The sequence below is a fragment of the Lethenteron reissneri genome, chromosome 26 (genome assembly GCF_015708825.2).
Source record: "Lethenteron reissneri isolate LAM-NWPU_2019-01 chromosome 26, ASM1570882v1, whole genome shotgun sequence".
Classification (NCBI taxonomy): domain Eukaryota; kingdom Metazoa; phylum Chordata; class Hyperoartia; order Petromyzontiformes; family Petromyzontidae; genus Lethenteron; species Lethenteron reissneri.
The window spans coordinates 9312364-9334839 of record NC_083804.1 but is presented as its reverse complement, the minus strand read 5'-3'; the positions used below and the strand labels follow the sequence as shown (position 1 = coordinate 9334839).

Below are 22476 nucleotides of genomic sequence, written 5' to 3'. Positions count from 1 at the left end.
GCATGATGGGGTTGGTGGATCAGACAGGAATCAACGTGCAAACCCTGGAGTTGTCATTGAACCTGAATTTATCGTTCACTTCCCACATGCCAACCGTGCGAGACCTCATACCTCCATATGCGCAACGTCTCCCGCATCCTACATTTATTTTTCTGAGCTGCTGTCGAGACCCTCATCCATGCCTTAATTATATCGAAACCCGGCGATGACAATTCTCTCCTGTATGGCCTCCAAAAATCCTTCACTTCCAAACTCCAGATGACCCAAAATGCCATTACCAGACTGCAAACCCTAAACCGGTTCCAAATACAATCCAAGATTAATTAAAACATTTAACTCCCTGTCTTCAAGATTTCCCAGAGGCTTGGGAGATCATCTCTGCCTGGTGCCTTTCCTGGTCTCAGACTCTAGATCGCCTTCAGTACTTCCTCAACAGATGGCACCTCAGCCAGCCACTCGCAGGGGGTGAATTCTTCTTCCAATATTTGAGACACCGCAGCCTCAGCAGGGTCATCCCTACTTTGTCCCACGATGTTTTCCATGCCGATGGATTTCCCCTCCCCCAGAGAGATTGGATCACCGTTCTTTCCCCGAATGATAATAGGTGTGGCGCTGCAGGTTACTTTTTGGTGTTAAATAGTGATTTGTGATTGCAGGCCATTGAGGCAGACTCCATCTCCTCAGCAACCCATGACCACCACCCATCCTTGCAGCGCCTCACGGCTCTCCGAACCTCCGAGCAAAGGCTGCGGTAAGCCTCCTCATTCTCTGACGTAGGATGCTGTCGACGATGAGAGTGGGCCTGTCGCTTTTTCTCAGCCAAATTGAACACCTCCTCTTGTCACCCAGGGTCTCTGGGGAGGTCTGGACCGTGTACCCAAAGCAGCCATTGCAGCTGCATGAGCCACAGTCCTAAACCTCGCCCATTTCCCCTCGACATCTGGAGGAGTGGGGGAGGATGCCAACCCCAGCCGCAAGCAATGATTAAATTCTCGCTTGCAACTTTCATCAGCTGGCTGAGACCAGGCCACCTTTGGTTTGAATGTGGTCTTGGGTGTACACCCACCACCGGAGTGGAAGAATGGCAGGCGCATCCTACAGAAGACAAGTCGATGGTCCGTGGGCAGATCAGCTCCAAGGTAGGTCCTGGTGTCAAGGACATGAGCCCGCATCTGCTGTTCCGTCACTACGTAGTCCAGCAGATGTTCTTGCTTGGACCCGGAATGCATCCATGATGTTGTGTGGATGCGCCTCTGCCAGAACAGCGTGTTGATAATTGCAAGCCCATGGGCTGCACAAAAATCTAGCAGCCTCCTACCATTGTTATTGAGCTGATCTGGCCCATGCCTTCCAATCACTCCAGACCAGGTGCCAGCATCATGACCAACTCAGGCATTTAAGTCACCCAACAGGATGACTATCCCGAGGGGCCACTTTAGCTAGCACCTGTGATAGGAGGTCATAGAAGCCATCTGACTCATCGGCTTTGCCTGCATCAATCCACGAATGTTCGTCTTCAGTGGGGGCATAAGTAACCACGACCACCACTCCTCGCCTCCGGTTGATGGGAAGGCGAGCCCAAAGTAGTTGGGGGCTTACCGCTTCCCACACCTCATCGCCATGTTCCCACACCCCCTTCATTATTGTGTTCAGAAGAAGAGCCACTCCCTGTTGTTTGGTAGTCTCCTGCCCCGAGTAGAGGCCTGTCCACCCCTCATGGTGGCAGGAGCCAGAGCCGGTCCACCGGACCTCCTGAATACCACAGAGATCCAGGCGGTACTGGTCCAGCTCCCGACAGAGGAGTGGCAGCCTCTCCTCCGCAGTGAGCGTTCGAACATTCCACGTGGCCACCCTCCGTGGTTTTTGTTGTTTCTGGAGGAGCCCCGAGGGTAAAGATTCAATCTCCTGGCTCCGCCAAATGGGGTTTGGCCAGGAGACGTTATAGACGCCTGTCCCCCCAGCGTCTCCGGCACAAGCTTATTAATGAGATATTTTATACGTGGTTTTATGGTAATTAATTCAAGGTGGAGGGGTTACCAGCCCCTCGCACCCATCCAGAGCCCCCATTTAGCCGCTGTGGTTGTTACAAACACCATGAGGGGAATGGTCAATCTAAATTGGCCCTCCCCCAAGGCACTGCCCACCCACAGCGTTGCCGTCCGGCACCACGAGGAGGTAGGGGGTTGTTTGCCGGACCAAATCCATACACCAAATCCATACACAAACTAATACACATACACACAGTATGCTCAAACCCATGAGAATACTCAAGTTTCATTAAAAGAATAGGCATTTAAATCATTCAGCCTCCAGTAATTAGATTATTTGAAATATTCAGGCCACGATATGATTCAATAATCAATTGTCTCATTTTAATCATCTAGTCTCTATTGTTTCTCATTGTTTTGGTATAATGCTTGCAAATTTTTTACATGCCATTAGGCAAAATGAAAAATTTGCATATATATTGTAGTTGGAAATAATCAATTCTAACACGCACAATTCCATGCATGTACCGTGAGGGTAATGACAATTTTAATTGATGGATGCATTCAGTGAAGCTTACTTGGATTAATATAAATTAAGCTTTACTTTTAATACATTTTACTAGTTGTAGCAACAGCACTGTGGAAATAAACTGTGTACATGAATAAAATATTACAAAATATTTTAGGCATGACAGCTCTCACATTCGTAAAATAAAACTCGGCTTTTCGTACAAGGTACAACGTTAAACGATCAGGGTGTAGGGTTTAGAAGTCAAAGGGCAGCATTCGTGTCTAAGAGTGTAAAAGCTCAAGATGGAGGGGTCCAGCAGTAAAGTCCAAAGTTGACAGGAAGCTGGGGTCAATGTGCACACACACACAGAGTAAGATTGCCTTGGGTTATAGTTTATGGAACACAGGATAGGGCTCAGGAAAGTGAGAGGGGGTTCAGGCAGCTGGGCAAGGTTCACAGGTCATCAGGGCAAGGGTCGTAAGGACAAGAAGGCAGGGGCCTGCGTGAGTTACCGAAGGCGCTGAAGAGCTGGTGGAGGTCGCTTGTCCTCCACTCCTTGGGGAAGGTGACGTGGAGAACGTGGTCCCGGTTCGGTTTCACTGTGGGGGGTGTCAAACAGTGTTGATCATAATCGGTTGTTCATGTTACGCTGAATTTTACACGCAACCCCGCAGTTTTACAGGTTTCCAAAAAGTCAGAGCATTCGTGACCCGAAGTCTCCCTTAGGATTTTTCCCCCCACCATCTGGTTACTTTTTACATAAGGTGCAATACCGCAACACCTCATCTGCCAGGCGGCGTCACCACTCATTGATATCAACATGGGCAACATTATCAGTCGTTTTTCTTGATCTTGGTCAAAAGCTACAGGTAGCAAATAGCCCATCATCAATACCAAAGGTCCCTGGTTCCTTCTGGTCAAAATTAGTCCTTTCTGGACTTCAGGACATCGACAGCCCTTTTGTAAATCTACTGCTAGATGAGGGCCTACTCACACCGTGCGGGTCGTGGGGGTTATGTGCCCATACCCCAGCTCGGCTGTCAGTGAAGGTTGGTCAAGGCGGGCAGCAAAGATGTATGGTGCAAGGGATTTTTCCACACTGCCCTCCGCTACCGACCACGTAAGCCTTGCAAGCCTATAACACCTGTCATGCAAGGTGGTTGCCCACACGATCACCATCCAAGCTCAACTCTGCTCATCTTCCAATATATGATGAGATCGGGCACATTCCAGGTGATCTGGTCATAGGCTGCAATATAAAAAGAGTACCGAGATATAAGTAAAGGTTTTCTGGACAAATGAGGAATTATTTTAAGTTTGAGTTATTTGACCCAACCCTGTTTTATTTAGCCAGACTGAGCCAACTAATCTACACGTCTGAATAAAGGGGGCCAAGGCTGGGGTGTGCCAACTCACAGTCAGGCCCGGTCAAGTTGAGGTACGGGATGTCGATGATGCGCATCAGAAACAACCTGCAGCCATCGGCAATCGCGAGAGGTTAAAGCAGATGAGCAGCGTTAGTGGCGAGTGCCCATTACGGTTGCACACAACAAATCATTTGCGATGTTGAATGCTATTTCATTGGCGCACATTGACACATACAACCTTAATAATCAGCCATGATCAATTAACTTCTGGATGAAGGCCCTCCCAAGTTGTCACCATCTCTCATCTTCTTACGTGATGGAGCAATCCCTATAGCACATTGCTCCTACTCCACGGGAGATGTCCTCTCGGGTACATTCCCTCCTCTGGCTGCCAAACCATCCTTAGTCAACCACTGGACATTCCTTCCAGTGGCATGTCCTGCACAAGTCAAATTTTCCCAAGTCAATATGATGCCTCCAAATTGCATATATTCACGTATAAATGTGGTGCTGTGTTTTTCGGTGTAATTCCAAGCATGCACCTCTCCACACCTCTTTATGCACTTTTCAGCTTGCGTTGCATTTTCTTTGTCATTGTCCATATTTCTGCCCCATGTCAGTCATACGGCAAGTGTATAGTACAACCTTACACACTTTCAAAGTCTCCAAATTATAACAACACATTCATACATGCACATTCATTCATACGCGGGGGTGGGGGTCTCCCTCACTTGTTGACAAATGGCTCGATGAGATGGGAACGTGCAGGAATGTGGCTCTTTGGAGGATCCATGAATGAGCCTGCACACGCAAACAGACACACAAACAACAACCACACAAGTGGGCATCCGAGTGGTCTGGGTACCTACGTTATGAGTAAACACCTAAACATAGTTGCAAACAAAGTCTCTTATTTTTTTTATTTAACCCTACACAGATGTAACTAGTGATGACGCCATATCTCTGTTTACTGGTAATAGAATAAAGCATGCTGTGAGATTGGCCAACTATTTAAAACTAAATTAACAATTTGGAACAGGGAGACTGTAAAAAAAAAAGTCTCCGTAAGTGTTGGTGCATGTGTGAGTGTCCCTGCAAGTGCATACAAGTTGCCTGTGTGTTCTGTATATATGACCACGTGTATTCATAACACAGTGGGGACACGCTTGTACATGTAAACCTTCAACACTGTGCATAACGTTAAAGTGCACCTACGCTACCACAGGCTTAGCATATCTGGAATGTTCGTTCAAGTCAGCGGTAAAAATGGCAGCTGTTTGCATGTGTGAGTAGACCGTTTGTGCGTGTGTGTACCCTGTATATATGTGTATGTGACCCCATGTACGCTTGTGTGCGCATGTGACACTGTATGTAAATGCGTGTGTGTGTGTGTACGTGCAAATACCCAGGTAGTTGGCCATTGAAGCAAAGCACAGCCCCGTGATGTAGGCGTCGTACCCGGCCTCGTGCAACTGCTCCACGGCCGTGCTGTACGCAGGGAATCCCTCTGCACTCTCTGGACACACATGAGGGGGGGAGGGGCAGCGGGGAACAGGAACGTCCAGTGAAACATGGGGACCCACAACCACAACAACAATTTTAAATTAAACGGCATCTTAATACAGCTCAACCTCAAGACACTTTACAAAATGGAAAACGATATTAGAGAAGGGGTGGTGAGAGTCGGGAAACATGGGACAGGAGAGAGAAGCAACATAGAGAAACGCATGGTGGGGGGGGGGGGGCGACCTCAAACGCACCTTTCGGACAATTTAAGAGATGCGGGTAATCATTTAGTGTAATCACAGTGGCTTTAAACTTGGGTTTAGTACGTATGATAACCAGTTACGAACGTAAATTTTGAGAGAAATAAGTTGTCAAACCTTTCTCAATAATGGAGAAACTGTCATAAAATACCATGGTGTCGGACGTACTTCGATTAATTGCCTTTTTCATTCACACCAAGATGGTGATAGTGCATTAGATTGGTATCCATGTCACAAACCATTTGTTTCAAAAATAGATAGATAATTACTTAATGGAGAAACTGTCCTAAAATACACCCGATGTGTATTATTCAGATTTTTTTGGTTGCGACTGTGAAGTTGCCTCATTTGTGAAATTGACAGAGTGAACGAGGTTTAAGCTCGGCAACGGAGGAAATCAAGTGTGAGAATGAGGGCAGAGACGCACGGGAAATGGAGACAATGGAGAAGTGGTATATGTATGACGAGGGGAAGATTCTTCAACTACATTTTCTGACAAGCCACATAATAAACGAGTGGCTTCTGGAGGGCCACGTGACTTCATGTCACATGATGTCTTAACGTTAAGTGTCACGGGTACATATGTTGTCAATATCATCTTGATGTCATACAGCTGTATGCAAGCACTCGCTTGTACCCCTTTTCTGTGGGTTTTTCATTTCTATCTATTGTTCATCTCACTAATATTTATCTATTGCCTACAGCTTTCTCTTCTCTCTCTTGTTTATTACTTTCATCTCACTAATCCATACTTGTCTCGGTGAAGAATATCTCTTGGCTGGCCACTCCCAAGAGACTCCACGGGCCACATTTGGCCAACGAGCCAACCGTGAAAGAATCTTGGACGAGGGGAAATGCGTACCGACTGCCGGCATCTTGAAGGGAGTCTCGCTCAGCCGCCGATGAAGATCAGCCAGCGTGGTGAACTGTATCACCTCCTGCCGGTTAACACACGAATACAAATGCCATCAGCCTGATTAACACCTACAAGTGAAAACCACCCAACTTCTGTGGAAATGTAACTTTGCGTTAGCTTTTGTCAAACTAAGCTTTTTGAGTTTCACCAGACAACCAGTAGATATCCCAATTGTCCACCTGTTCCGGCTTAAGTTAAAAAGGTTATCTAGAATTATAAACATGTGTCTTTGGCCAAGGGAAATTGCTGAGTCAATCAGTGATGAGGGCAAGGCTGGATCCCCCCCACGTACTGGTCAAGTCTAATTAGCCAATAGGGTCAGAAAAGCTTGAGCTTTTAATGAGATACAGATAAATTATACTGTCCTTTTAGCAGGTACATGTTGAAGCTATTTCAGTGACATTTTGAAAAAGAGCTTTATAGCTCATCAGATTCCTCCAAAATAAATATTCTGATTATATATACGTATATGTCCATCAAATCTCCACAAGGGCAATACCAGGATTGTCACTTTGTGGGACGTCAACAATGCATCCGCTAAGGAGAGATCAGTGTGAAAGCTCCAAAAAAAGAAGCAGCTGCACCGAGGCACTTCCTGTTCTGGTTTGCCTAAACTGCACACATGATGCCATTGGTTCAATATACTTGGCTACCAGACACTTTAAAATAAGTGCCAGCTGGAGCAGAATAGAAATCTTCTTCAACTCAAAAGCAGGGTGGCCAATGCAGATGATATTTCCAAGTTGCTCGACCAAGCAGGGGGAGACACTTAATTGACTTTAATAAATCGCAGGTGGATGAAGGGTTGCCCACACCGTATTGGTCATGTTGGTTGTTTAATCATACTTCATCACATTCATCATCAGACTGGCGAACGAGCAGGCAGGGGGCAAAGGGGTTGCCAGGATTTGTTCAGATATCACTTGCCACTGATGTTACCTTTAGCCGGGAATCAAACACGGGTCACTTGGGTTTACAGTGCGATGCCGTGGGCTAACCCCTGCATCACTGCTCCACCCCCATGATGGGAGGCAAGCCGAATAAATTACCTTGAAAGGATGTGTGCTGCTCATGAGCTTTGTGTCCAATAGCCTGTGAAGGATAAAAAAACGCATAAAAAGCATTCAACGATAACCCATTGCAGGTGCGCCAGTTATTGTCTTGGGGCAAGAATGAATTATCGTGGCGAGCAGGCAGGGAAGAAATAAAAACCATATACTTCCTAAAATGTTACTCTCCATGGAATAAGGCATGTCTACCTAAGTTTCACTTGTAGAAAATGTGGAGCCATGTTCCTGGCACATAATACAAAAACCATAAGGTGAAATATCACATTTAGATTCAAGAATCGATTTTTGGTTTTACCACTGGTGGCTGCAGGGTTCATAATATGCAATCAAACACAACATATACCCCTCAAAATGTATTTCTAAACACATGATTTGCTGCATGGATTGCAAGTGAAAGGAAATGCATATTCACCACATTAATAATGTGCTGTGCTTGTGATGGAATTCAGCTCACACGGTGTTAAACAAAGGTATCTTTATCGGTTCCCCTACACTTGTAACAGAAAATGTTTTGCCATTGGCCACAGTGCTGGCCTGTTTGCTAATCCACAAATTAGGCAATCTCAGTCAACATTTGAAAATGTTTCTAATAATGGGAAAACCACCTGATGATGATGATGATTGCTTGTGTTGCAATCGAAACGTCGTGATTTGTTTTCATTTTATTTTATTTCTAGCTATGTGACTTTACCGAAAGAACCAAAGAGTATGGATTCCTGCAGTCACGAAAGCTTAAAATCAATATTGAGACCATTGCCTACAATTTGTGAATGGCTTTGTAGTGTATCGTCCCTTTGCGTACCTGGGAAACACACAGTTTGTCAGCTCCTTAAACTCGTCCAAACTCTGCACAAGGAGAAAAAATGCAATTCCTCAGCGGGCAGCCAAAAATGACTCCCCACAGGAGCCCAACACATGTTAAACCAGGCCGCCGATTAGACCGGCTTAGAACGTGTGCTGCTTCTATTACAAGTCACAATTCATTGCCTTAATTTTAACCATTTGCATTTAGTTTGTTTTGTTGTAACTTTATGCTTTGATATGTAACGGTTCACCCCATGCACAATTCAATTAAATGTCACGATTCATGATCACGATTTGATTTATGAGTAAATTGTATTTTTACAACTGCTGTACATGTGGAATCTATGGTGGTAAGAAACATTAATTTATTTCCTACACGCTCCATAAATTAGGCAATCTCACAGGCCAAATTAGAAGTCATATTGATAAAAATGTAGGGTATCATATTAAAAGTAATTACCTATTGTTTTAGTAAAAAATGTCTTATATATGGACTAAGTAGACGGTTTTAGACACCCTAAACTGACTGCACCATCACCATCCCAGCAAAGATGAAAATGTCAAGTCGTCCGAAAACATCCGACACTGTGGTATTTTACGACCATTTTTCCACCATCCAGGAAGGTGGCCAAATCATTTACACCTGAATTACAGCCCCTATTTGGGTGAAATATCATGCCCAAGAATCCATTTCATGATTATACTTTAAGTATATGAAATGTGGGTCAGAAATTATGAAACTCACCCATGTATGATCCAATGCACATATTACGACTGTAAGAATCACTTTGATTCTATGTCAATAAACTAATGAATACAACGCATTTTTACTGAACCCACTGTGAAGACCTGAGGCCTCAAAAACATGCAAGACCCAAAAGATAAGTGCATATTATTATTTATAACTTATGTGTTTTAAGATATTGTTAAATATCATCTCAATAACAATTCTCATCCAGCCAGGTTGCACTAAAGCAAAGTGCTAGATTGCACAATAAAACAATCTATGTAGGGATGCAACTCAACTCATCATCCCCGAGATCGTTAAACTAAGAAGCACTTAACGGGAAGTGCAGCGGTTGTTCTGTGGGTTCTCACTCGAGGGCAGCATATGGAATTTGTAACACTAGCTCAGGACCTGTGACAGAGATGACCACCCAATCCACACTCGTTTGAGTGGACAGTCACCTGACTTGAATTGTTTTTACACAACAGTAACTGCTCCTGGGACTAGTCCTATTGTCTATAACAGGGGCTGCCAGACTGTGCAATTTTGTGCACAAAAATCACCCATTTTTGACACTACTGTGAAACGTCATTCATAAAAACATCTTTTTTTAAATGCACGCTCTTTTGTGGGCTACACTGGCAAATGGAGATAGCGCTTTTGTGCTTTAATGCCCAAAGGCTCCTGTGCCATTTACCTAAAAAAAATCTTGTAGCCCTGCCCTTTACCAAGAATTACCTCAGGAAGCGGAGAGTAGAACTGATGCACGGTGTGCATGACATCCAGCAGCATATTATGGCCTACAAGGAGTTTACCCTGCAAAGATATAAGACAATGTATACCATTTTAACATGATCATTAGGGCCTTTGCCATGAGTGATCATCTATTAACATCAGTATAAAAGGTGAGGTGACATGGTCATAAACTCGCTTTACCCCGTTCACGTACTTAACAACATACAATTACTCAGTCATTTCGACTCCCTACTATTGTTGGTCATGGCCAGGAATCGAACCCAGGAAATTACGATTGTATTGCAACACACAAAACACTGAGCCAAAGCTCAACTGCTTATTCTCCTTAAAATGTTAATGTTACATTTACACTCATTGTGCAAACAACAAAACTGGGCAATCTAGACAACAAAGAATAAATAACATGAGACCAAAAAAATTGTGAAAAAAAAAAGAGGAAAACATCTCTAATTTAAACACGATTGTGAAGCCAGCCCTGCAAGACCGAGGACTCGTATAGTCATTACACACATGGATGGCATTCATGCCTAGGCATCGAACTTGTATTGAAGGGGTTTTTAACAGCGTAGCGCAATAACTGCTGCACCATTCCGAGCCTGCACTACACTTGTTTACCCAGGATACCTCTCCAAGTCTGATGGATCAATTTCAGGACGTTCCTGCCAAGCTTTTGTAATTGAAGGCAACGACTGCTCCATATAATCCCAAATGAGTAATTTATATCTAAAACGTATTTTCGTTTTTATTCAAACACAAACCGTCCCTATGCCATCATCAGTCAGTGCAGGCAAGAGGCCACAGCATAGAATCTCACCGACTTGGAGATGGCCTGGATGACTTTGGTGAACCCTACAGCGTCTTGCAGCTCCTCCTGAAGAGTAGGCGAGGGATCAACAAACAAAGGAGAGCACACGCACGTGCAATCGTCAAGACCTTTGCAGCCACCAAGGATTGTACGCAAGTATAAAACGGCCTGCGAGATTACGCATCTGAAACTACTATCGCTTTTCATTATCAATAACAAGGACGCATTTAAATAAAAAAATTAACCCGTAAAAACAAAGTTTTTCACTATAAATCCTTTATATGCGTGGCAGCTAGAGTCCTCTCGTCCTCTGGCTTGAGATGGCTGCCACCTATGGGTCAGATGAATGGCTGCCACCATGAAGCAATTGGTAATTAAATATAATTTATTTTTTCCTAAAAAGTGTAAAATTTAGGAATTTTTTTTCACGAAAATACATTGTCACGCACAACGAGTCTGTGTGCAAAATGTCAGCTCGATTGGATCACGGGAAGTGGGTTAAAAAACGACCGAAAGATTTGCACGGTCGTAAGCAAGCAAGCAAGTGAACTTAATATAAATGATTTAAAAACCTGTCCTTCATTTGACCAGAAGGGAGATTTAATTGCCACATTTACAAAGGAGAAACAAGAGGTGTGGCAATGTATGGATAGCAGTTTGTAGGGGATGAACATTTTTCACCCCAAAAATTCTTATTTTTTACGATTCGAATGTAATGTTAAGTAAATAATCTGCTGTACTGTTAACATACATGCATTATATTTGTACAGCATCACTCAATGCATCTATCGAAAACGTAAGCATTTAATTGATTAATCATTACAACGCTCTCATTGTTCGGCTGTTTTATTTTTAATCATGATGATATCCTTTGAGTGCTAAATTTTCTAAGTTTGGATTGTAATACTAGTGGGATCAGAATAGTTGAAGATTGTGAGTGATTGCATCATAGGTTTTTAAAACAAGGTTTTGCACACTTTTTCTATATTGTTATTTTGGCCTCTACAATGTTGATCAAATTATAATTATTTTCCTAAATCTTGTTTATTATCAAGAGATCCATCAAAGATCCATGAGGTCAGGGAGATGCAGTTATCGATTAATGGCTTCACATTGACCTGGTTATGGATCCAGGCTCGCTCGGGTAAGGTCAAACCCAGGAAATTACCCCAAGGGATACGACTGTGGAGGTGTTGCGATGTAGTGTGGGTCACGGTGACATTACCAGCCCTTTTGAGTGCTTATCCTCCTCCTTCTTCCGTCTCTCCTCCTCCGATACCTTCGTCACGACGATGTACCGGTCCCTCTGCCAAGCATGCAGACACCAGGGATGGGGTCAGGGAAGAGTAGTGATGGTAACGCATGCCCACATTCTACCACTTCTTCACGAACCATTAAGGGCACCATGAAGAAAATGTAACAGTCTTGCCGCTGCCATTGCAAGTTTACCTTTTCATTTTGCAGGGTCTCAAAGTGCAGACCCGTCGAGAACCTAGGAGAAGATTAAGGGAATGGGGGGGCAGGAGAAGTTGGCACAAGGAGGTCAAGAGTCAATGGTCGTAGCTTAAGAGTCACCGACCTGTATCCTTATCAGCTGCCAGGTTATGCATAATTCCTGTTTTAGAGAACACGTGACAAGTTGGACAGTGTAATAAGTTGATTATAAAGACACGTTAATTGTTATAAATGGATACTCATAGCATTTAACCACTTTAGTTATTGTGGCTGGGTAGCTCAAGTGAGAGTGCTGAGGTGACACCACTGAGATCAAAGTTTGCCTCCAGGCAGCCGCAGGTTTTTAAACTGCATTCTCAAGTGTAGTGAGTAGATGGTCTACACTCAACAATGACTGCACAAACAATGCATCACTTTAAATGTGATTCAGCACCTGATTTCAGCTCTGAGAATTTAAAATATCAATTTCACTATCATGCAACAAATACCCCTCTCATATAGCAAAGTGTGCAGAATAGAGGTCAAATGAAGGGATCTCAGAGGTAACTATGCGGGCCATTCTCTAACACGAAGGGTCATAATGCCCTGCCAGAGGTCTGAATGGATTATTTATCTAATGATGACAATAGCATAATGGAGATAAAATTTGGAATTAAGACGACCTTCATAGAGTATTTAATTAGTGGTGATGTAAAAGGGGGTTACTGAGGACCCTGTAAAACCCACGGCAAACTGGGATATTACTCCAAAAATCCACTTTGATAAATTGGGGATTTTCGCCACCGAAAAAATAGGACATTATACAAGCAGTGGAGCAAATGACTAATCTATGCTAAACAATCACAATTCACGTGATACTCACTTGGAATTCATTGTCTGATATATGAGCTTCCGCTGAAACCTGTAATGGAGGAGGGCACCAGCCAGAGTAAAAGAAAACAAACTTTAAATACTAATTTTAACACATCAAGGGAGTGACAAATGGGTGTGTGGCCACAAGATGGAAGTTCCATTCCTCACATTCAAGTAATACAATCCATCTAGCTCCTGCATATGAGCTGATATCTCACAGCTTAATCTACTTGATGAATAACCTTTTGGGTGTGTTACATCCTTTGGTTGCTACCCCATCATTAAATCTTGACCACCGGCCATCATCCCTTCTAGTGATGTTCTACAAAGCCACTTACTTTCCTTATGTACAATTTTCTATAACCCATGCATTCCACTTTCTTTGTCAGTGTGTATACATTTTCCTTAATTCATGCTTTCCTAAACAGGTTAAACGTGTTAAAGCATTATATGTCTATTTGTTGGGTCTTTCCGGTAAAGTCACATAAATAGGTTCAAAGAAAATAACAAAAAACTTTACCTATCTACGTGACTTTACCGAAAGACCCAAAGGATATGAATTCTTGCAGTCACGAAAGCTTTAAGTCAAGAGTCATTCTATGTCTGTCTAGATTGGAGGGGACACGATAACTCTTGTCAAGATCCAAAATGGACAAAAACCTTTGCACAAAATTTTATTGCTATGGGGGGGGGGTGAATTACTCTAAGAGTCTCCAACTTGGAACAAATAACCAGCGTTAAAAGGATTCGCCGTTATCCTTGCATCAATCCAACCTCAAGGCGTCATACTCCACATGACATCTCGTCGTGCGGCTTTAAACGCAAAGTTACCACCAATACTTTCAGGCGTAAAAACCCACGATACAAAGCATTACAGAAACATCCACGATTCTTCTTGCTTTAATTTGAAGCTGCACTCAAGGTTTGGTGTGTACACATGGTCTGGTGTGTCTATGCTCCGACGTGTGTACGTGATGAGTCACCGACACAAGCGTGTGACGAAGCAGGTATGCAATCGTGTGCACTCACGCGTTGCAGGGTGGGAGGTCGAGGGTCGTCTGTTTGGGGTCATTCAGCAGGTTCTCCACTTTACACCTGCAATGCAGCACAACAACGATGACACAGGTAACAATTTAGTCAGTGTTATGAGTGTACTTACCCACACACTATTGTTCATGTCTATGCACGTGCCCATGTGGTCATGATGTGCTTAAAACGAGGGTTGTTAAACAAGTTCTAAAATCAATAAACAATTCAGAAAGTCAGAAACTGAGAGATTTGCCTTTGTTTACCAATAACAAGGTAAAGGAGGAGCCTAAAATAGCATTATCAATCATGGCACTGCTGGCCAAAGGGCCTCCACAAGAAATAAATCTAGAGGGGCATTGGGTCGACTCTTCAACATTGACCAGACGTGTTCAAAGATGTTGATGTACGCACACCACCACACGTAAGCTGCCAATCCACTAAATGGTGTACCCATTCATACTGCTGGGTGGACTGAAGCAGTGGGTGATTTAATAATCTTGCCCCATTGAGTAAAATGACACCGGGAGATGGGATCGAACCTGTGGCCTTTCGATTGAGTCCAGTGTGCTAACCATTATACCGTGGCTGCCATCCCATTCTTTCCAGTGAATATTCTAAAATGTTACATTTATTGTAATGGATTGCTTTTCTATACGTGTGGAAAACCAGAAACCTTTCTTTATTTACTATGTTTTATGCGGTGAGCGGCAATAGAAAAAAGCTACATTTTAACAACCTTACTTAAAACAAGCCACATGTATGCAGGAAATATGCATTGGCTCGCACTGATACACTCCGCTCAATAAACGAGGCATATACCAATTCACCAGCCTGACTTCATCCACCCCAAAAAAATTATTCAACATATAAAATGTCCCATCAAATGACAACAAATTCACAATTTCAAAAATAAAAAATAAAATTATTTCCTGCGAGTATGTTACTGTCATGGAAGAACAGTAAAAAGTTCTCACGCATGCTGTCAATTCAGCACTGGAGCCACATTGGCGATACTCGCAGACGTGAGCTCATCCACATTGGCGAGTTACTCACACCACGTCGGCGATGTACTCCTTCTGGTCGTCGGGCACCACGGTGAGGCCCTTGCTGGAGGCGGGGGATGTAAAGGGGGTGACTCCTGTGATGCCCGCGCCGCTCTGCCTCGTGCGCTCCTCCACAATCTCGCGCACCTTCTTCTCTCCCTCCTGCGACAGGTATGGGATGCCTGGGGCACGCGCACACGTCCGTCACAACCGACTCCACCTGCTTTCATGTGTGGGAGTGGACACATGCAAGGGCAGGCATGCGTGTACAGATATGTATCTTAGTATGGAAAATGGTTGGCATAGTGGATGACGCACTGCACTATAAAACCTGGGGACCTGGGTTAAATTCCCTGTTCTCGGTCTCCCCCAGTCAACTCAGCCCAACCTTAAATGAGTACCTGGTGCAGTGTCTAAACACAAAAGCACTGGGAGGGGGGGGGGGACGAAGGCAGTTGGGTGTTTTACTGGTCGCAACACCCCTTTGTACTCCTTTCCAGCCTCAATAAGTGTTCATTATCAGCACTTGCCCCAAAAGTCTATATGGCTATAGGGGCATCTTTGTATGTGTGTGTGTACGTGTGTAGGCATATGTATTGGTGTGTGTATATGCTTCTGTATATTTGCATATGTCTGGATGCATATACAGGGTGTGGCAAAGCTCAAGAATCATACACCTGTGAAATAGATTTGATCAGATTCTCAAACCGTACACCATTTTCTTGGTCACACTTCTCAATCTATTCACAGACATCCAAATGTCCACATTGATCTTCGCACATCTGGATCATATTTTCAATATAAAATATAAAGTGTGGTTTTGAAATCGCTATGGATCCTGTCTTTCATCACACCCTATATGTTTTTACCGTATGTTACGAATGTCCTTGTGTGTGCATTTAAGTATACGTTCACGTGTGTACGTCTATACCTGTTGATGTATATATGTAAGTTGAACTTCTTTCGCACTGTATGTAGCCAACCGTGCCAATCGGAGGTGCATGTGTGTGGGAATGCTAGTGTAGCAGTTAGGGTGTTACACTGAATCCAGCAACCTGATTTTGACTCGCACTCATGGCCAACACCAGTCACGATTATCCGATATTATTCAGCCTTAAATGAATACCTGGTGTGATTTAGATTTGAAGTTTTCGTGACTGGTGTGATGTGCTAACATCGCCACTCTGGTGACAATGGCGGCTGGGCGTGGTGCTGACCACCCACCCCCTCGTGTATCATACCAGCCTTCATAGGGGATCTTTGTCTTTGTATGTGCGTGCACGCACCTTCCTGGAAGACTTTGTTGAAATCGAAGCCCTGTGCCGCAAGGAAATCAATACTCGAGCTCTGAAAATAAAACCATAACCGATCCCAAAACTGTTACCATAACCACAACCACCAGCAGCACAGTCAAACATGAGCGAGTAGTCACTGTAGCAGTAGAAGATTGTGAATCAAACCATCAACTCGCACACATATTTCGGGAGTGTCAAGATCTTTCAAGGATCTGCTTCTCACACAATTAAAACCGGTATGTTTCAAGCTGGCATAAATGTTCCTGTAAAATAGCAGGCATAATTGCATAGAGGAGAGAGGAAGTATCATATGGAGCGAGAGGGAGTTTCCTCAGGCTGCTTCCGTACAGCGTTAAGCAGCCGCAATGGGCACTGCCAAAGTAGAGCTGGTTATGAGCACACTTTCCAAGTATGGGAACTCCTCCACACTTTCCACAACTGCTCCAATGGGGTTTAGATTAACATAGATTCGCATACAAATTCTCACCCATACTAAGGACCATATGTCAGAGATCAGTACTCTCTTACTCACCTGACACACAAACTTGACATCGGGTGAATTCCTGAACAGTGGTCGTGGGAACACATAAAAGTTGAAGGCCTTGATGATGTACCTTGAAGACATAAGACACACAATACACACATGATAAATATAGAGCCACAAATTACAGCCCTCAATGTGGTTCTACTTTATTGGGAGGTGCTCTCCTGGCTGTGCAGTCCACAGTGCTGGTGCCCTGTGAAATCAATTTACCCACTTTTCTAAAGTGCTGTCGTATCGGAAGGCGCAGAGACCAAACTGGAACAGCAAAAAGTCCAAGGAATGCTGCAGATGACAAACAGTGAGCAATTATATCATTACAGCCTTCCAATAGCCTGGTGAAAGATATCAGCTAACATTACTAAAAAACTTCCAGGTGTAACCCCATACTTAATATTATTCCAAATAAAGTCTATTTAAAACATTGGGAACAAGCACTTTACAAATGACAGAGAATTTGACTCGCAAGCTAAAGGTTAAGGGTTCAAATAATAATAATTTAAATGTATAAATCTCCCTCATACAGTCTCTTACTATTTTATAACAATTCGACAGGGGTTACTATCGATATATTGGTCCTGCCATAGGACAGTAAAATTTACACCAGTAGCTCCAAACACGAGCCAGTCAGGTTAATCACAAGTAAAGTCAATTATCTGGTGCTTACTTTGCGCAGTTTGTTGAAGCGGTCGGATGGGGTGTCCAGTCCGTTGCTCAAAGTTCCAATAGATGGTCCGTCACTGATGCCTGGCCGAGAACACAAGACACCACACACAACAGGTCAAATACCATCAATGCCACCAAAGCAAAGATTCTTCATATATTTTTTGGGTCTTTCGGTAAAGCCACGAAGATAGAAAAATTAAAAAATATCACGATGTTTCGATCGCAACGCAAGCAATCGTCATCAGGTGAAACCATAGCGAGAGAGCTGCTGAGGCAGGATGTTATTTTTTATATCTACGTGGCTTTACCGAAAGACCCAAATAATATGAATTCCTGCAGTCACGAAAGCTTTAAGTCAAGATCCTTCATATAGCCTTTAACCGACTGTTGGGGGTAACTATTATTAGTAAACACCTCCAAATGCCAGCATGATGCTGGAGAAAATGGTGTGCCCAACACCGTGCCAGGCGGCCTTTAGCTCCCAGTGCTCATCTTAACATATTGCACCATGCTCATTAAAGGATAAGTGGACCGAGGGGAGATTTCGGACAACTTCAGATATCACTTTCATTGATGTTGTGGCTGTGAAGCGAAACACGGGCCGCTGGCTTCGTAACAGTGCGCAATTAACTATGCAATCACTACCCACATACACAGACAACCGCTACACACACAAACACAGACGGTAAAATACTATTTATATATCCAAACATTTTATAGGCTCACATTCCAACACCACACATTCAGCGTGTCCTTGAAATACCAGGCTAATTTATGAGTGGGGGCAGAGGTACGTCGATATTCTTAACAAAACCCATGAACACCATATTTATCCTATTTACCAGCTTGTAATTCTATTCATACAGATCATATTTATTTATTTTGGAAAATTTTCAAAATAAAACATGTAAAAAAAATACCACTGACAACAATCCTAGAACGCACAACCCAATGCTAGAGTAATTCTTACACAGCACAATACTAAACAGAGACTGATGGTACGATTCGATTCAGAAGGAAGACGCAGCTTACAGTAAATCAGTGTTGCTTTTTAGGGTGTTAAAAAGTTAGCCCGGAGAGTGTGATTTAAATGTGGGACACGGTATATCCGCCCATGTAATTGAGGACACTATTTACAAAGAGCCAAATATCACACACAGCCACAAACCATACACGTAAAATAGTACATCTTCAGCCACACAGCATGTACCACCACTACATAGTCAAATACCGCACACAACATAGAACACATACGCAAACAAGAAGCACAAAAACGAGTAACACAACTGTGTCAGTAGAAATGTGGATAATTGGAAACTGGTGCTGAACCTTTGTGTTGTCTTTTGGGTGATTTTGTTACCTGTGAATTCTCCATCAAGTGCCAAAAAGTCGGCCTCGTTGATGGCCTCGCACACAACACTCAGCGTCGCCCTGAAGTCTGGGAATGACAGCAGCACAGAGATGATGGGGCGAAACGAGTGGCGGCCGACGCAGGGACACATGCACCACAATCTCTGCGCGCGCCAAGGTGCTTGCTAGTGCAAGACACTACTGTGGTTAAATGACCACCGTTAGCTCAAAAACTTGGGTAAGAAACACATTTCAACTAGCCCTAAAAGATTACTGAGAGGTTGCTGGGTTGCTCAGAGGACAGAAGCATTGAGCCGACACTGCCAAGAATCTGGGTTCGAATTCAAGCAGCCGCCTGTAAAATATAAGTGTGACTGTTTTATGATGAACGCTGGCCTCATGGCAGAGGTGGGAAAATGTGGTACTGTACTGTGTGAACTGTGACTTGAAGAGATCTCAGAGTTAGTTGTTTGGATCCACTACAATGCCAATAGCAAAATTTGGATAACAGAAAAAAATTACAAGACCCACCACCTACAAAAATGCATTTCTCGGCAAAGTGTACAGCCTGCCATCCAGTCTGCTGCTATGGAGCCCCTAAATCCACTTGTCAGTCCCTCCAGAAAAACGCGATTATGCGATCGCAAGATTCCATGCAAAATCAGCCAAAGTCCGCATATTTATGCGGGGGGCGCGTTTTTTCAAATACGCCGCACTTTCGCCGCATAAATTGCAGATTTCCGCGCGCAAAATATGCGGGCTTGCATGATTTCATAATCCCCGCATTTTCGTTGCAAAAAGTCACATATCTTAGCAGAAAGTTGAAAAATGTTGCGTTTACTTCACACAAACAGGCATTTCCCCTGTTGCCATGGGAACGTTATGAAGTGTTAGAGGCTACGTAGTTAGTTTTATTCAGGAGTTTATGCAACTTTACAGTTGTAAAGTTGCACTTTTTTGTTAGTAGTATGTAAATTTACATTACTGTAAGACTGTACTGTTACTGTATTGCTTACGTTACTGTGCACTGAAAACACTTATTTTAACAGAAGATGTCTGTTTTGTATAGCTACCTCTGTAAAACAGGAAGCACACATTTTATTTTTTATATTTTATTTATTCATTTTTACAGAAGTTGTAGCATATTCATTTTGTAAAGCTACAGAACTTGTTCGACTCAATGTTTTGTAAGTTTGAGCCATCTGTTTGTTAAGGTCTGAAATAAAACAAGATGAGAACTTAAATATTCCCAGCACTTTCTGTGATGTAGTATGCTTGCTTATCATAGGAAGTAATAAGAAATGACGCTTTACATTAAAGTAGTAGCCGAGTAAATAGGGTGTTGTGGGAATCACTTTTTTTTCTCTTTTTCATCAAACCGCAGTTTTTGCAAGTTCCCGCAATTTAATCGCATAAAATTGCATAAATATCCCGCATATTCCATCGCATTTTTTAAGAAAACGTGCCGCATAATCAACAATTTTTGCCCGCAACAATCACCAAAAAACTCCGCGTTTTTCTGGAGGGACTGACTTGTGTTAATGCATCCTATATGTGCATCCTTAAACTCTGGTTCGCTGCGTGTTCCGAGTCCTCGTGTGACCATCAATGGGGGTGGGGGGGGGGGAGATGCCAGAAGAAGCCACACTTACTCTTCCTCGTCACCTCCATGGCGCGGTCTGCGTCACGCACTCTATCTCACCTCCAACCTGGGGTCCAGCGAGCCTGGGGGAAGGAGGGCGAGAGGGGCAGGGCCATGCAGGGGTCACACACGCACACACATGCGAACGAGCGCATGCACGCGTCTACCCATGGCGATGGGTGGAAGACTTATGATGAGAGAATACTTGCAGGCGGTGGTGGTAGCATCGCGATTGCGAAACTTTCAATTCCCCATTCAACTTTTCGGTATAAAATTGACGCGCTTCAAAGGGGCAATGGAGCGGCGTTCAGTTGCGAGCTAAAGTGCCCCTAAACCAGCGGTGGAAATTCCACTTTAGCATGGCGGGCACAAGTTCGCCTTCGAATAATCACCGTTGCTTTTCCCCCACAACAAAGTGGCGTAGTGAATGGTATTCGTTTGGTCTTCACGCGTGCGTCACGTTGAGTGGCGGCACTTTTTGTAGGCTCCCCGGTCGCTGTTGTAAAGAATAACGCGCAATTAAAGCCACTCCACTGCGTTAAAAGCCATCACCACGGCGACACAATCGCGAAACGTGGACTACCGCAAGCCCTTAAACTCGGGGGGGGGGAAGGGTTGACAAGACACTCTGGGAAAGTAATGCAATGAAAGTTATTCAAATTTAAGTTATTGAAATTTGGTTAAACGAAAACACCGGCTTATAAGAGGCAACTCAATCAATATATTCATTTTAATATACTGAGGGGGGGGGGGGGGGGTGGAAGCGTCTTATAATCCGGATAATACGGCACACAAAGCTATGTTTTGATGAAGTTGAACTGCTTTAGGAATAAGAACAATTCCACTCAGGGGCACCCAAACAATTACTCAAGTGTCGCTTACCTCATCATCTGTAACATTTGCACGCTTTTGCCTTTGCCGGGTATTAATGTCTACCCCCTCAGTGCATCGCTCTTTACGTAATGTACAACTTTATTCGGTAAGAATCTTACCGGGTAGTACTTCTTGCAAAACAAATTATGTTAAAATTGAACGATTTCCACGCAGGCGAACGGGGTGTTAGAACGCGCGCTGACGGCTACTTCAGCTTAATTAGCGGTGGAAATCTGCACGCCACGGGGCAGTAGCAGCAGGCCCTCCTGTGTCACCCGTGAACGCTTTATTGTCCGTGTGAAACAACAGTAGAGAGGGTGAACTCACTGGGTTAGTGAACAAGCGAACGAAACGTTAAACGCGAAGACAACGAGGCCTGTACAATGAGGCCCTCGCGACTCGCACGACCATCGACAACGAACGCCGCCGTCACCGTCGTCGTCACAGCGACTCACATCAACGCGCCGTCGCGTCTGAGAGAGGAAAATGAAGACGGAATTAAAAGAAACAATCGCTTTGCAGATGTAACGACTAAAATATAACGCGGCCTCGGCTGCTGCTGCTGTGCTCAGGAGGTGGCGGCAAGAGGCCTCGGGGCTGAGGGGGGGGGCGGAGGGCGCGGTCACGTGGGGCAATTTGAAGCTTCCGCCGCCATCTTGATATGGGGTGGGGGGGCGGTCACGTGGGGCAATTTGAAGCTTCCGCCGCCATCTTGATATGGGGTGGGGGGGCGGTCACGTGGGGCAATTTGAAGCTTCCGCCGCCATCTTGATAGGGGGTGGGGGGCGGTCACGTGGGGCAATTTGAAGCCTCCGCCGCCATCTTGATAAGGGGTGGGTGGAGGGAGTGGAGGGTGCGGTCACGTGGGGCAATTTGAAGCTTCCGCCGCCATCTTGATAGGGGGTGGGGGGCGGTCACGTGGGGCAATTTGAAGCCTCCGCCGCCATCTTGATAAGGGGTGGGTGGAGGGAGTGGAGGGTGCGGTCACGTGGGGCAATTTGAAGCCTCCGCCGCCATCTT

General features: G+C 44.2%; 1 protein-coding gene across 2 annotated transcripts in view; it reads right to left on the bottom strand.

Moving 5' to 3' along the window:
- The window catches only part of LOC133347626 (poly(A)-specific ribonuclease PARN-like), a 28604-nt gene extending 6544 nt beyond the window's left edge, over positions 1 to 22060 (bottom strand). The window contains exons 1-21 of one of the 2 annotated variants that reach the window (XM_061560063.1): positions 21912 to 22060; positions 20594 to 20666; positions 18952 to 19029; positions 17593 to 17672; positions 17143 to 17210; positions 16917 to 16998; positions 16376 to 16436; positions 15100 to 15271; positions 14047 to 14112; positions 13028 to 13066; positions 12160 to 12202; positions 11936 to 12016; positions 10720 to 10776; positions 9888 to 9965; positions 8421 to 8464; positions 7598 to 7640; positions 6495 to 6570; positions 5272 to 5382; positions 4598 to 4667; positions 3916 to 3971; positions 3012 to 3098 (exon numbers count right to left, since the gene is read on the bottom strand). In XM_061560063.1, coding sequence (XP_061416047.1) covers positions 3012 to 3098; positions 3916 to 3971; positions 4598 to 4667; positions 5272 to 5382; positions 6495 to 6570; positions 7598 to 7640; positions 8421 to 8464; positions 9888 to 9965; positions 10720 to 10776; positions 11936 to 12016; positions 12160 to 12202; positions 13028 to 13066; positions 14047 to 14112; positions 15100 to 15271; positions 16376 to 16436; positions 16917 to 16998; positions 17143 to 17210; positions 17593 to 17672; positions 18952 to 19029; positions 20594 to 20612 — 1411 coding nt within the window. In that variant the 5' untranslated portion in view covers positions 20613 to 20666; positions 21912 to 22060. Of the gene's footprint in view, positions 1 to 3011; positions 3099 to 3915; positions 3972 to 4597; positions 4668 to 5271; positions 5383 to 6494; positions 6571 to 7597; positions 7641 to 8420; positions 8465 to 9887; positions 9966 to 10719; positions 10777 to 11935; positions 12017 to 12159; positions 12203 to 13027; positions 13067 to 14046; positions 14113 to 15099; positions 15272 to 16375; positions 16437 to 16916; positions 16999 to 17142; positions 17211 to 17592; positions 17673 to 18951; positions 19030 to 20593; positions 20667 to 21783; positions 21811 to 21911 lie in introns of those variants that run through there. The other variant, XM_061560064.1, reaches the window with a different exon arrangement.
- Between the last annotated feature and the right edge of the window lie 416 nt (positions 22061 to 22476).